Genomic DNA, 14,372 nt, shown 5'->3' with positions numbered 1-14,372 from the left:
CTTAATGTAAAACAGTCCAGCATCAGCTGGAAACACGAGCTCAGGAATTAAAGGTTGTAGTTTCTCCCGTGTGTGTGTGCGTGTGTGCGTGCGCGTGTGTGTGTGTGTGTGTGTGTGGGCGTGTGTGTGTGCGTGCGTGCGTGTCAGGTGACCGGCTGAGGAGAAGCACGAGGCTGACCAAAGTGACGAGCAGGTACGAGGCCTCCAACATGTTCGACGGCATCAGCACCAAGTAAGAAAATCCTCCTGACATGTGAGGTGATGGAGGTGCAGTAAAAGCAGTGACGTAGAAACTGAGATGAGTTCAGGTTATGATGCCATCAATGACACTTTGATTGTTAACACTGAGACAGCCAATGAAAGAAGCACACAGAACAACAGCTCTGTTTGATCGTCCCTGCTGGGATTCACGGATGTCTTTGATACATTAAAAGTCTGAAGTTTAACCTGAGCAGCTCAGAGTGATGTGATGAATGTGGCCACATGTGGCCGTCCGCCGTGTTTGCACTGATCTTTATGCCACAAACCTGTACGATTGTGATAATACGGTAGATTGAATCGTGGTGACGTCCACGCTGTTCTCTCTGCAGCGCCGCCAGGTCGGTCCTGAACAGGATGGACAGCATGAAGAAGAAGAGGCGGCTCAGTAACAACAAGGAAGGAGTGAGTAGAGCCGTTAGAGTGGATCAGTGACTATAAGTATTTATAAGTATTTATCCTGCCTGTTTGCACAAAGAAACGTCTCTGTTCAGTTCTCAGTTATTACAGGCAAAATCATTCCTCTGGACACGCTCGGGTAGAAGGACTGGACTGAAAATGAGTGACAACGAAAACCTTTTTCAGACTTTTAAAGAAACGAGGGTCAGCACAGTACTGTAATTAAAGAGCTCACAGATGCTCATCTGTATAAGCGAGGACTCAAACCAGACGCCGTGTCAAGTATTTTCTGCCACAAGTCAGAGGTCATCAAAGGTCACGACCCCGTTGACCAGGAGTGACATCGGCCCAAACAGTGTGCTCAGATACAGACAGCTGTGCGCTGGTCACCAGCTGTTCTGGGGTCAGTGTGATCGTCTCCATCATCACAAACAGTCTGAGTCTTTTTTTCTTTCTTTAAGGATCAAATAGAAAACATGAACAGAGGACATGTTTCCCTCACCGTAACCTTTTGGCATCATTACCCAGACTGCACTGCAACACAAACATCTAAGGCAGCTGCAGTGTTTATAAAGGCACACGCGTGTGTGCGCTTTGTGGCGTCACTGTTGCCTGTTGTTAGGAGCTGTGTTTATGTTTTTACGCTGATAATCAACACTGAGAGTTTGTTTACATCCCGAGTCGGCTGTAAACCCTCAGCTGAGGCCGCCGTCTCGGTGGGCGCTGCCTCTCTTATCAGGTCTTTATGAGGGCGGTGGACCCGGCTGCACCCAGCCCCCCTCCCACTGCTCGCAGCTTGTGGGGAGGGGGCAACGTCTATATCAGCTGGCACCATATTGGAAAGCAGCCGACAAGCACCAGCCCTTATTTTGTGTCCACATGTTCATATTTCCTCCTCACATGGAGTTTCTGCTGCTCTGAATGAGTAAAACAACGAGAGTCGTTGAGACGTTTGTAATCAGTGTGGCGTGTGCTTTACATCCTGTCAGAGAACAACAGCAGGCTCACAGATCTTCTGTCCCAGCCGTGGATGTTCACACCAGTCAGGTTTCTAATAATGAGTCTGTATGTGCAGTAATCCCAGTGAACCAAAAGCTTGCCTGAAACTCAGTTTGGTCAAGTTTTCTTCTACTCATGGATCTGTGTAATGTCTGAGTAATCCTAAGGTGCACCTTAAAGGGGGAGGAGCTACAACACCTTGACAGAGGATGACCTGAGGGGCTGCAAGGCCCAGAATAATAAGGATTACTTTAAACTGCATGTTATTCTAAGGCACTATGGTCCAGTCTAATGTCAGTCCACCTATCATTACTTTGTAGCTCGCGGTTGGCCGCTAGCGGACATTCGAGGCTCTGGTTGCCGAGGTGACCATTTAACTTATTTACCACACTGCCACATATCAATCAGTGATAATAATAATGGATTGCATTTATATAGCACTTTTCGGACCCCTCAAAGCGCTTTACAATGCCACTATTCATTCACTCTCACATTCACACACTGGTGGAGGCAGCTACAGTTGTAGCCACAGCTGCCCTGGGGCAGACTGACAGAAGCGAGGCTGCCATATCGCGCCATCGGCCCCTCTGGCCAACACCAGTAGGCGGTAGGTGAAGTGTCTTGCCCAAGGACACAACGACCGAGACTGTCCGAGCCGGGGCTCGAACCGGCAACCTTCCGATTACAAGACGAACACCCCTTTGAACGATCCTCATTAGGGGTCACGGTTAGAACACAAACATGGAGCTGGAAACGAGCAGAACAGGCCCACAGCTCTGTGTCCACAGTGGGAGTTTGTGTTTATATTAGCGGTTCTGAAATGTTCCTCAGTAACGAGTTAACTGATCTGTGAAATGTCCAAAAACAGTCCCATCCCTCGTTGTCACGTTGGTCACTTTAATCAGATGCATTACTTGGATAAACACAGGGATGATTAACTGATCGTTACACACCTGATAACTGATACATTTGCAGAAGATCTACTCTAAAGCCCAGAGGAGTAAAACACCAGTCCCACTGCGAGGAGAGCTCAGCGACAGCGAGGACAGCCGAGGTCAGTGCAGATGGTTAGGAGCAGAGGAATGATGACGAGAGGGAGACGTGGTGGTAAAAACGTCTTCTCTGGTGTCTCCAGGGGCGGGCTTTGACGAGGACAGCAGGAAGGCCGTAACAGCAGATGAAGACAGCAACTGCAGCGTCGGCCACAACGTTGATGCCAAACTGAGCCGAGCCTCGTCGCTGTACCGAGGCCCGACCAGCGGTCAGTACGCCGCTCCAAACACGCCGTCTGTACATGCTGAGTAATACAATAAAAACCCTAAAAGCCTACAAATCGGTGAACAACGTGTTCTTCAGGAGAAAAATAAAACCACACACTTGAAAGTACTGAAGCTCCAGCTCTGATGATTTTGTTTTCTCTGGTATCGATTAGACGTCCTGAGAGGAACCTTCCCGGTCAGCGCCTCCGGAGCGAACACGACCCGCAGAGCAGCCTTCAGGTCAGAGCGTGGACACGCCTTTCCTCTCTCCTTCAAATAAAGCAGGACACAGCTGAACGCTGAAGTATGATGTAGTCTGAAGCAGGTTGGCTACACAGGCTAAACCCTCGAAAACTCAGGTCACACTTTTTCTGCATTCTGGTTTTTATTTATTTTCCCTCACAAATGTTCCTGTATCCGTTTGATCCTGAGGGGCCACCATAGACTGACGTATAAACTGTGACATCACTGGCTTTTAAAACCTTTACAAACTTGCTTTTAAAGTCCTACGATTTCACCAAACTGGAGCTCAGCCCTGTTAGTGCTGTAACCTCAGCAGCCATGCTGTTGGTCAGCTGATGTCATCAAAAATGCTCCAGCAGCACAAACACAGTGCCGAGGTGGGTGATGTAAAATCTCCGCCTTCACTACAGGAAAAACAGATCTTATCATCATCACCAAAACTTCACCTGTTGGATGCTTCACCGTCATCCGTCACACTCAGGTCTCTGTTTCTTCCTGCAGACCCACTAAGAGCGCCTGGTCCAAACAATCTGATGAAGACTCTGATGATGAAGAGGAGGAGGCCCCTGACAGGTCAGAGACAGCCAATCTGATTGGGTCATCAAACCACTTCCTGATACATCGTCCATCGTCAATGCTTTTAACTGTGAAGCACGAGGCGTATGGAGTAGATCAGATGTGGTTTGCTGCCTGTCTTACTGAGACTTGTCTCTCCCTCTCAGCTGTCTCCCACTCAGCCTGCGTACCGGCAACCTTTTGGGAACCCGCAACGACAAGATGGCTGCAGGAGCGGGCCTGGCGGACATCGATCCCATGGCCATCGACCAATCTGTGAGATTAAACCTTAGATATGTTCTCCTGTGACCTCGTGTTTTACACATGATTCACAGAAAAATCTTCTCATTGTGTTGTTTTGTTCTCCACCTGATCCTGTTATATCCTTCCTTCCTTCCTTCCTTCCTTCCTTCCTTCCTTCCTCAGGTGGGTTTTGACAGTATTGGGGGTCTGTCAGGTCACATCTCAGCTCTGAAGGAGATGGTCGTCTTCCCCCTTCTCTACCCTGAGGTCTTTGACAACTTCAAGATTCAGCCTCCCAGGTGACACACACACACACACACACACACACGTCAGGTATTCATGTCTTGTGGGGACGTCTAATAGACGTCATGCGTTCCCTAGCCTCTTACCCTAACTTTAACCTAACTGTAACCCTGAGACTAAAATCCCTTCAAAGTCTTTGGTACCAGAATGTTGGTCCCCACAAGTATAGTAAACTTTCTATATTTGGTCCCCACAAAGATATGAATACACGCTTGTGTACCCCAGATTATAAATATATAAAGAAACCTTCAGAGGTGAGTGATGCTTGATGCAGGGACATGATGAGTTTACCTTCTCACAAAGGTAAATGTGTGCTGTAGTAGTTACTGAGTCCTGCTGAGACTGCAGCTCAGAGGAAGCATGAGACTGAATGATGTGAGTGGGCTGAGGTCAAAGGTTGGACTTCATGTTTTTAAGACGGATTACACAGTGAACACGCTCCACCTGCGTCTCTCTGCAGAGGGTGTCTGTTTTACGGCCCTCCCGGGACGGGGAAGACGCTGGTTGCACGGGCGTTGGCCAACGAGTGTAGCCACGGCAACAGGAAGGTGTCCTTCTTCATGAGGAAGGGAGCCGACGTCCTCAGCAAGTGGGTGGGCGAGTCAGAGCGGCAGCTGCGTCTGCTGTTTGAGCAGGTAAACGTTCACCTGAGTCATACTGAAGCAGGAAATATGATTTGAATGAGTTTAATGAGTCTGAGCAGAGAGAAGCTGCTTCTGAGCAGACGCTGTGACCTATATCTGCATATACGTCCGTTTGTGTCAGCAGCACTTTAACACTCTGACAGTGTCTGTGTTAGAAACTTTGAAATCAAACTCGTTAAACAAACCCTGTGAATTTGAATTCATTTAATTCATCGTGAACAGGTTTAATGTGTGTGTGTGTGTGTGTGTGTTGTGTGTGTGTCCGTGTGTGTGTGTGTGTGTGTGTGTGTGTGTCTGTGTGTGTGCGTCTGTGTGTGTGCGTGTGTGTGTGTGGTTTGTGTGTGTGCTGGTGTGTGTGTGTGTGTGTGTGTGTGTGTGTGGGTGTGGGGTCCTCAGGCGTATCGAATGCGTCCGTCCATCATCTTCTTCGATGAGATCGACGGTCTGGCTCCGGTCCGATCCAGCAGGCAGGACCAGATCCACAGGTCAGTTTCAGCTTCTCCACACGTGTCACCTCAGCGGTGTCAGAGTTTGAGGTCCAGTGTAACGGGTCAGAGGCGCCGCCGCCGCTGTAGATTAGTAATAATCTGTTTGTAAAGTTATTCCTCACACAAAGGAAACGTGTGCCAGACTAAATAAATGGAAATCCTCGCAGCTCCATCGTGTCGACGCTCCTCGCTCTGATGGACGGGCTCGACAGTCGAGGGGAGGTCGTCGTGATCGGAGCCACAAACCGGCTCGACTCCATCGACCCTGCCCTGCGGCGGCCCGGGCGCTTTGACCGCGAGTTCCTGTTCGGCCTTCCCGACAGAGAGGTGACTCTTTACTTTATTAGATTTTATATATTTTCAGCTGCATCCATAATCTGTGCAGCGTCAGTGTGGGCTGGTGTTAAAAAATCTACCAGCACGGTTGTGATGAAGGGAAGTGATTGTTTCAGGATCAGGATGTAAACGTGTTTGTTTCCGCTGTAAAGTTTTACCGTGGGAGTCGGAGGCCGCCTCTGCTGGACATCAGAGGAACTGCAGCAGGGACCTTAATTTAGGTGTGTGTGTGTGTGTGTGTGTGTGTGTGTGTTTCAGGCTCGTAAAGACATTCTGAAGATCCACACTCGGCAGTGGAAACCTCCTCCGTCTGAAGACTTTCTCGATGAACTGTCAGAAAAATGTGTCGGTGAGAAAAATGGCAGCAGCTTTTTTTGTCTCAGGAAAATGTAGTTATTTTTTTATTGGTAACCTGACTTCCTGAGCCTCCGTCGCTCTCAGGTTACTGCGGCGCTGATATCAGGGCGGTGTGCACCGAGGCGGCATTGTGCGCTCTGCGCCGACGCTACCCGCAGATCTACGGCACGTCCCAGAAGCTCCTGCTGGACGTCTCCTCCATCGCCGTCAGCAGCTGCGACTTTGCAGCAGCCCTGAAGAAGATGTCGCCCACCTCGCACCGCTCTGCCGCCTCCCCGGCCAAACCGCTGTCCCCTGTGGTCCACCTGCTTCTAGGCGGCGCCCTGCAAGAAATCCTCAATGCCCTGCAGAGGATGTTTCCACACGCTGAGGAGGGCATGAAGAGGAAGAGGGAACCAGGTGAGCCAGAGGCCAAAGTTCTGCTGTGTCTACACATCCCTTCCTGTTTACAAACTTCCTGTTTCCTGTGTCAGACCTGACCTCGGGTATCGTCGATGACACTCTGATGTTTGACGAAGACGAGGGCCCCAGCATCTCCAAACCCTCCAAGAACAAAACCTTCCTGCACTTCTTCAGGTGAGCCTTTATCCACACCTGAGGGGCGTGACTATGAAGTGAATCGCCATGGTAACAGAAGCCGAGTCTAAAGCTGGGTCAAAACGCCACATTTTCACTGATTCCTGTGATCCGAGGTTAGATTCTGTGTGTTAAAGTGCAGTAAAGGTGCCGCAGCAAACACTGCGTTGCAGTATCGCAGGTATGACTTATGTGTTCAACTGGTCATGTAGAAAGCAGGGATGTCTCTATAAACACTGCGTGCTCTCATCGATTATCTCCCCCACGCTGCATTCTCTGATCCTCTCCCCCGACCTGTAGGAGTGCCGTCAAACAGCCGACGTCTCACCGCCCCAGGATCTTGCTGGCAGGTCGTCCTGGCGCTGGTCAAACCTCCCACCTGGCCCCCGCCATCCTGCACGCTTTGGAGCGTTTCACCGTCCACAGCCTGGACTCAGCGGTGCTGTTTGGTGTCAGCAGCACCTCGCCAGAGGAAGCCTGTGCACAGGTGACTCCTCCAGACATGTGCATCTACAGGTCGACACGCATGTGCACACAAACACAAACACACTTCATAAAAACTTCATTTAATCGTTTTAGAAGTGTTAACAGGCGGCTCTGTGGTTCTTTCTGACTCTGTTTTTAATTATTTAAAGCAGCCTGTCTGTGCCGGACAGTCTCAGGATGTGAACTTTGACCTTTCCCCTGATCAGGTGTTCTGTGAGGCCAAGCGGACGTCTCCCAGCATCCTCTACATACCGCACATCCAGCAGTGGTGGGACACTGCGGGGCCGGCACTGAGGGCATCCTTCCTCAGCCTGCTGGGCAGCATCCCGTCCTTCTCCCCCATCCTCCTCCTCGCCACCTGCAGCGTGTCCTTCCAGCAGCTGGACCCAGAGGTGAGGACTGAAGCTTTATCTTTCCTTTGTCCCTCAGCTGTGTCCCTGTGCGTGGAGGTTTTACAGGTTTTTATCTTCGATGCTGTGCCGCTCCCAGATTCAGAGCCTGTTTCGGGAGGACTACGGGGAGGTCTACGTCCTCAGAGTTCCCACCCAGCAGGAGAGGACCAGCTTCTTCCAGGATCTCATTCTGAACCAGGCGGCCGAGGCCCCTCCCTCTAAGAGAAAAACATGTGTGTGACTCCGCCTTCATGCTGCGGTTGTTAAGCCCAGAGTGTGATAGATCGCTCACTCTTTCCTCCTCCTCCTCTCTCAGTATCTCAGGCAATGGAGGTCCTCCCCCTAGCTCCACCGCCGCCTCCTCGCAGAATGTCGGCGCAAGAGCACCTCCGCCTGGAGGAGCAGGAGGAGGACGTGCTGCGAGAACTCCGTCTCTTCCTGCGAAACATCACCGAGCGCCTGTCTCTGGACCGCCGCTTCAAAGCCTTCACCAAACCGGTCGACATCGAGGAGGTGAGAGTTTGAGAGAAAGACACGCCGACATCTGCCGCTCAGTTTTAAGGTCGTGAATAATTAAACAAACTGAATCGGATCAGTTCACGCCTTCCTCCCAGCTCCACGCCGTACATGTTATTAAAAAAGCGTGCAGCAGATTCAGTGCAGGTTGATGAGGTCAGATGGCAAGACCAGACTCACGGGTCAGCAGTCGTCTTAGCTGAGCCCGGTTCTGTCGGAGGTTTCTTCCTGTTAAAAGGGAGTTTTTCCTTCCCGCTGTCGCCACAGTGCTTGTTCATGAGGTCGCCTGACTGTGGGCTGTTCTGTTTTCTTTATATTATTGCAGGGTTTGTATCTTACCAGATAAAGCACCTTGAGGCAACTGTGATTTAGTGACATATAGATAAAAGTGAATAGAATGTTGGAACAAATCCACACATTCAGCATTCACTAAATCAGATTTTAGTTTCCCATCAGCACGCGGAGCAGACGTCAGAAATGTTGACTACAATCACGTCAGACCGCAGCCACACGCCGACACCGTGCATGACATCATGATTGGCCTGTTTCCTGTTCTGACTGTTGATTGGCTCATTGGTGTCAGGGGAAGGCCAACCAGGGGTTTATAAAACGGAAACAACGCTGCCGCTCTCGTCTGTTCGATCTGTGAATCAGCCCAGAGTATTTGTCTCTGCTGCCCCCGAGTGGCCAAACCAAACACCATCAGCAGAAACCCTCCTTCCTCTCCTCCAGGTCCCCGACTATCTGATGGTGATTAAGAAGCCCATGGACCTCTCCACCCTGCTCACCAACATCGACCAGCACAAGTACGTCACCGTCGGCGAGTTCATGGCGGACGCTGACTTCATCTGGAAGAACGCTCTGGAGTACAACCCGGACAGCGACCCCATGGGTGAGACGACGTCACCCGTGACCGTTCTCTTCGTTTGTCCTCTGCCCCACAGTCTCCTTCCTTTTCTTAAGTTTCTTCTGCTGTCTGTATGAGACAGACGGAGCAGGCGTCTCCAGGTGGAAACATTTCCACAATGGGCGGGGCTATAAGTTCAGCTGTTGGGTGGGGAAAGAAAATCCTTTTCTGTTTGTCTGCGTCTGTTTGAGGAGAGACGAACTAAACAGAAGCAGATTTCTCAGCTGGACTCACCTGTGGAGAGGTGATACAAAACCTGTTTGTTTTACTGTGTGTGTGTGTGTGTGTGTGTGTGTGTGTGTGTGAGTGTGCGTGCGCGTGCGCGTGCCAGATCGCAACATCCGTCACCGAGCGTGCGCCCTGAAGGACACGGTCCGCGCCATCATCAGAGACGAGCTGGACGAAGACTTCGAGAGAGTCTGCGAGGAGATCAGAGAGTCGCGCATCCACAGAGGTGAAACTCAGCCAGATGTTCACGCCTCATCCAGCTGCTGCTAACAGTGTACTGTCAAACTTTATATTAAGACTTTTATTTTGGTGACAGCTCTGATGGTGGCCAACCCGCAGGAGGCCGATGGCGTCTGCAGCTCGGCGTTCTCCAGAAACACTCTCCAACGTAAGTTCACCCCTGAACTGAAACAGCACGGGGGCGGCTCAGAGTCTCTGCGCACTGTTAGTCACAGACGTCAGCAGCTGCTTTACAAAACTGTTAGAAATATGAGTGACGTGAGAGCAAACCAGCAGACATCACATCAGGTCTGATCAGGGTCAGCGTGTGCACCAGTGAGCCGTCAACCCCCCGTCAGGTTCTCCTCAGCCACTGTTAGCGGTGCTGATAAGCCCCGCCCCTACTTTTAATTGGTCCGTGAGAGAGAAGTGACAGTTGATGAGGCACCAGTTTCACTTCCTGTTTCAGACTCTGGACTCGCGTACCAAACATTAGGACATCAGGCTGCTCCAAAAATATTCTTCAGAAGTTCTCAAAACTCAGCTGCTTTCACAAAATGCCAAAAAGATGACATTTAAATCACAAAAACAGTCGATTTTATAAGATTGTAACCATCAAACTTTATAAAAACCTCAAGTAATGAATCAGTTTTAAAGTCGTCTGTCAGCCAGCGAGCTGATTCTCCTCGTCTGTGGATCTACAGAAATGTGTTTTTTCTTTGGGATCGCCTCCTCAGAGCAGCTTTTAGATCAAATGAGAGTAAAACAGAAGTCGTCATGTTAACGATGGATTCACAGACTCGCAGCAGGACTGAGGCTCCGGGTTCGTCTCACGCTGTGAAACGTCTGATGAACAGAGAGCTTGGCGCTTCTTTCGGCTGCTGCAGCAAAAAGCTGCTTTTAAAAACGTCTCGGTGAAAGCGAAAGCAGCGAGAGCAGGAAGCCACAGTGTTTGCTCAAACGTGAGAGCCGCAGGGCAGGCGAGGACAGGAAGAGGCAGAGAGGACGAGAAGTGACCTTTCTCTCTAATGACCTTTACTCTTCCTCCTCCCCGCTCCACCCCCACCCCCACTTCTGTTTTCCAGCTCGTAAGAAGAAACGTTACAGACGGCCCCGAAAGTCCAAGTGGAGCACCGGCGTCATTAAGAAACCTAAGAAGAAGAAGAAGGAGGAGGAGCCACCAGTCCCATCCTCCTCCTCTTCCTCCTTCACCTCCCTCTCCTCCATGTCCAGTAAGTTCAGCTCTGAGTCGAGTGCGGAGGAGGTCAGAGCTGCTGGACGGCGAGCGGTGAACGGGTCTGCTGGTGCTGGCTCGTCCAGCCCATCAGAGAGCAGTGACGGCGGCCTGAGTGGGTTCCACCGCATCACAAGAGCCCACAACGGAGTCCTCACGAACGGGTACCGCCACACCGAGCCGGTTCATCGCCAGCTGGCTGATGGCGTACCTGTAGGCGTGCGTCGAACCCGCTCATCAAAGACCCTCCCAGGCCCGGAGACCGTGCTGAACAGCCAGACCGCGGACAGCTTAGGTCTGTGCGCGTGAGCACGAGCAGTGCGAGCGCCTCGCTGTACTAACAGACTCACTGGACCGCTTCAGAGCGCAGCCGCTGCCGATCGAGCTTCTACAGGCCGCCGCTTCACGCTACGAGGCTCCGCAGCGCTCCGGGCATCGAGCAGGAGGAGCGTGTGAGGTGTCAGAGCCGGCTGCTTTAGTCTGAATGAAACGCGCTGCAGGAGCGCTAACGCAGGCTCTGTGGTTCAGCACACACTGTACAATACCACCACACACACACACACACACACACACACACACACACACACACACACACACACACACACACACACACACACAGACGAGCGGAAGCTTGCAGTAATCTAGCGCATCAGCCAATCAGACCTGACCTGTTAGCTTCCGCCTCCAGGTGTGAGAACACTGCAGTTCCTCTGGACGTCGATCGATGTGCAGAGTTTCAGAGTGGTGACGGAGCTTTCGCGGCTCGGAGTGGTGTTTTTTAAAATCGTGTCATACATAGCAGGTGCTGTTGTGTGTGTGTGTGTGTGTGTGTGTGTGTGTGTGTGTGTGTGTGTGTTGCAGCTTTCTAACAAATCAGAATATTAATCCCAAAGAAAATGATGTCTACCGTTAGCTGAAAACTCCAGTCATTTCTTTTTGCCATAACCTGGTTGATTCCAGCTGTGAAGGTGTAGAGTTGGCTGTTTGTGGGAGGCACTGCAGGGTAATGCCTTCTTCCTCTGCTTGTCTTCCTCCTCAGAGAAGAGCGAACAGTCTGAGTCGAGGGCAAACAAGGCGGCTTTGGAGCAGGTGTTGAGTCGGGACAGGCCGGAGCAGCAGGAAGAAACTCCACCGCTGATCGTCGATCGCAGCAAACTGAAGGTGAGTCCCAGCTCGCCTCTTTAAGGGGCTCAGACTGAATACAACGTGACACTGTGTTCATTAGAGTCAGCGTTCATCAGTGAGCAGATCCTGGATCAGCGTGAAGAGAATAACCTTCACACTGTACTCAGCGTGACCGTAAACCCATCAACGCAGAGTTAACAAGGTCACAGACACAGCTGGAGCCCCCTGCTGGCTGTTAACGTAACTGCAGATTTACATGTCCAGCTTCGTTTCACTCTTCATACCTGGATGGTCCGTCTGAGTTTACATACAGAGTGAAGTGTACTTGACAAACATGAGGAACAAGAAGCTGCGGCTGTCCTGCTTTACCGGTCAGACGCCTTGAGTTTGTCCTTTTACGATGAGGAGTAGGGATGGGTATCGTTTAGGTTTTATCCGATACCGGTGCCAAATCGGTACTTTTGAAACGGTGCCGGTGCTTAAACGGTGCTCAAACCGGTGCTTAAAGAATGGAGAACACAAACTTTGTCCAAAAACCTCTCATGTTCAGCTGTTTTTTTTGTAAAAAGATAACAATGTTAGCCTTTTCTGTCACTTTTAGCCTTTTTGGCCAGGGTGAAGGGAGTATCTGCCATCAAACAAGAAGACAGCCGCATGTAGCTATGATGATGTTTGCTAGTTCACCTTACATGCATTAATGTAATAACGTGGTTAGCCTACTCAACGTAAATTACACACGAACAACATGAAGCTACTCACGCAGAGAAGAACGGCTGCTGCTGCATCATCATCCTCATCATTTCTGCTACACTGGCAGGGCTAGGGGCCAGGACTCTATTCTTCGGGTTTTTGGGGGATGTTGCTCCGGGTCCGATAACTGGCAACCCACCCGACGTGCACGGTGTGAGGTCTCGCAGCAAGCTATCAAATACGGCGCATTTCTCGGCTTTTAAAAAAAACGCTATGCGTCGCCAGCTGTTTAATCGGATTCTTGGTGTTACCTCCTTTGACAGTATCACAGTATCAGCTTAAAGCACTTGTTGCAGGCTGCTGAGTTTGCATATTTTGCTGTGAAGTACAGCCAGACTTTTGACCGCTTCGCCTTGGACATTTTTAATCTGTAGCTCTGCTCTAACAGAACGTACGTACCTGGCCCCGCCTACTATCCTCGGAAACGTAAAATGATTGGCTAGAAGTGTATCACAGCTCAGGAAAAAAAAGCACCGAAATAAAGCACCGAAATGTGCGCTGCTTTTCGGTCTGGTTACTACCGTTTATGATGGCACCGGACACCGGTACCCATCCCTAATGAGGAGGAAGCTCTTCATTGTCTCCGTCTGCTCTCAGCGAGTCGTCAGGAAGCTGAACATGAAGGAATCTGCTCACGTCTGACTGGAGGAAGCCGTCTGCTCACATCTTCAGTCTGCAGCACCAACGGTTGAAGAGCTGCTTTCAGACCGGAAACAAACAGGAAGTCGCACAGCATCCCCTCCCCCACCCCAGCAGCCAGTAATGAATAAAAGCAGGGGCCGTGGGCCCCACGGGCCTCTGCAGGCACCACCTCAAACCGGTTTCTGTTTTCCAGGAGCTCCTGAGGAGAGCCGTGGCGAAGACGGATGGCGCAGAGGTGGAGCCACTGGAGAAGCTTTACGCCCGGCTCGCTCAGTGCATCTACCGACACAGAGACAACTGCAACAAGGCAGAGCTGCTGCAGGTACGACGCCCACAGAGACCCAGAGGGCGCTCATGTGACCTCAGTATAAATAACTGATTACAGTAGCTACTTTATCAGGTACGAGCCTCCAGCCTGCAGCGCACAGACACCATCAGCACATTTTCAGTTTTCTCACTTTTGCTTTCCAGGAAATGAAGACAGAAATCGATCGATTCTCCTGACCTCCAGCAGCTCGACTTCAATAAACCTCAGTGTTCAAACAAACGCGTCGTTCATTCGTCAGGAATCGTTCAGTTTCTCCTCTCAGGTGTGCTTTATCGCAGTGCTTTTCAAACAGTAATACCATGTTTATCTCCGTGCTGTTTGTCTGATGTCGCTTTAATAAAGTCTCTGTGAGCGTGAATGAAGTCGCCGTCTGTTTCCTGTTCAGCTGACCGCTGAAAGCCTGCACATGCGACTCCAGCACGAAACCACAGAATAAAACCATGAAAACATGCAGCTGGGGTCACAGGCCTCAGAAGAGTTGACAGAAACGCAGATGCTGGGAAACGTCAGTATCTGAGTGTTTACAGAGAGCTGGAAACAGTTTCAAGGGTTTCAGACTCAAAGAGCTTCTTTCAGTTTCTCACATGAATCCGTTAGTATTAAATAAAATAAATGATATTAGTGATTTGTAAGTAAGGCTAGAGTTCAGTGTGTGATGGTGGATTTTCTCTCCTGTGTGTGTGTGATGGTACTTTTACTCTGAAAGTCGGAGCGCAGCCATGTGACGTAACCACAAAGGCTGTGCTCGTGCCCTCCATGCTCATATATGTGTGTGTATATTTAAAAAATAAAAAATAATTAATGTATGTCACACACTGATCTCTCTCTTTTAGGTGTTTCTAATGTTGTGTCCAATGCATCTTCAATATGAAGTCATAATATTAG

General features: G+C 50.4%; 1 protein-coding gene across 1 annotated transcript; it reads left to right on the top strand.

Annotated features, from left to right (window-relative positions):
- Positions 1 to 149: 149 nt before the first annotated feature.
- On the top strand, positions 150 to 13,706 carry LOC102312923 (ATPase family AAA domain-containing protein 2; the record flags this gene model as incomplete). The annotated part of the gene is given in 25 exon segments (XM_042217417.1): positions 150 to 232; positions 591 to 663; positions 2,632 to 2,710; positions 2,792 to 2,917; positions 3,089 to 3,155; positions 3,660 to 3,731; positions 3,881 to 3,989; positions 4,140 to 4,255; positions 4,720 to 4,894; positions 5,300 to 5,388; positions 5,559 to 5,718; positions 5,986 to 6,076; positions 6,169 to 6,483; positions 6,558 to 6,660; positions 6,961 to 7,147; positions 7,353 to 7,538; positions 7,636 to 7,771; positions 7,855 to 8,051; positions 8,787 to 8,946; positions 9,293 to 9,415; positions 9,506 to 9,577; positions 10,494 to 10,937; positions 11,682 to 11,803; positions 13,353 to 13,481; positions 13,631 to 13,706. Coding segments are annotated over 25 exon segments (3,447 nt in total), but the record flags the coding sequence as incomplete, so codon positions are not given.
- Between the last annotated feature and the right edge of the window lie 666 nt (positions 13,707 to 14,372).

The sequence above is a fragment of the Haplochromis burtoni genome, unplaced genomic scaffold, assembly GCF_018398535.1.
Source record: "Haplochromis burtoni strain Fernald_Lab_line unplaced genomic scaffold, NCSU_Asbu1 Contig_1937, whole genome shotgun sequence".
In the NCBI taxonomy this organism is placed as follows: domain Eukaryota; kingdom Metazoa; phylum Chordata; class Actinopteri; order Cichliformes; family Cichlidae; genus Haplochromis; species Haplochromis burtoni.
Note: the sequence above shows the minus strand (reverse complement) of the source record. Positions and strands in the feature narration are given on the sequence as shown.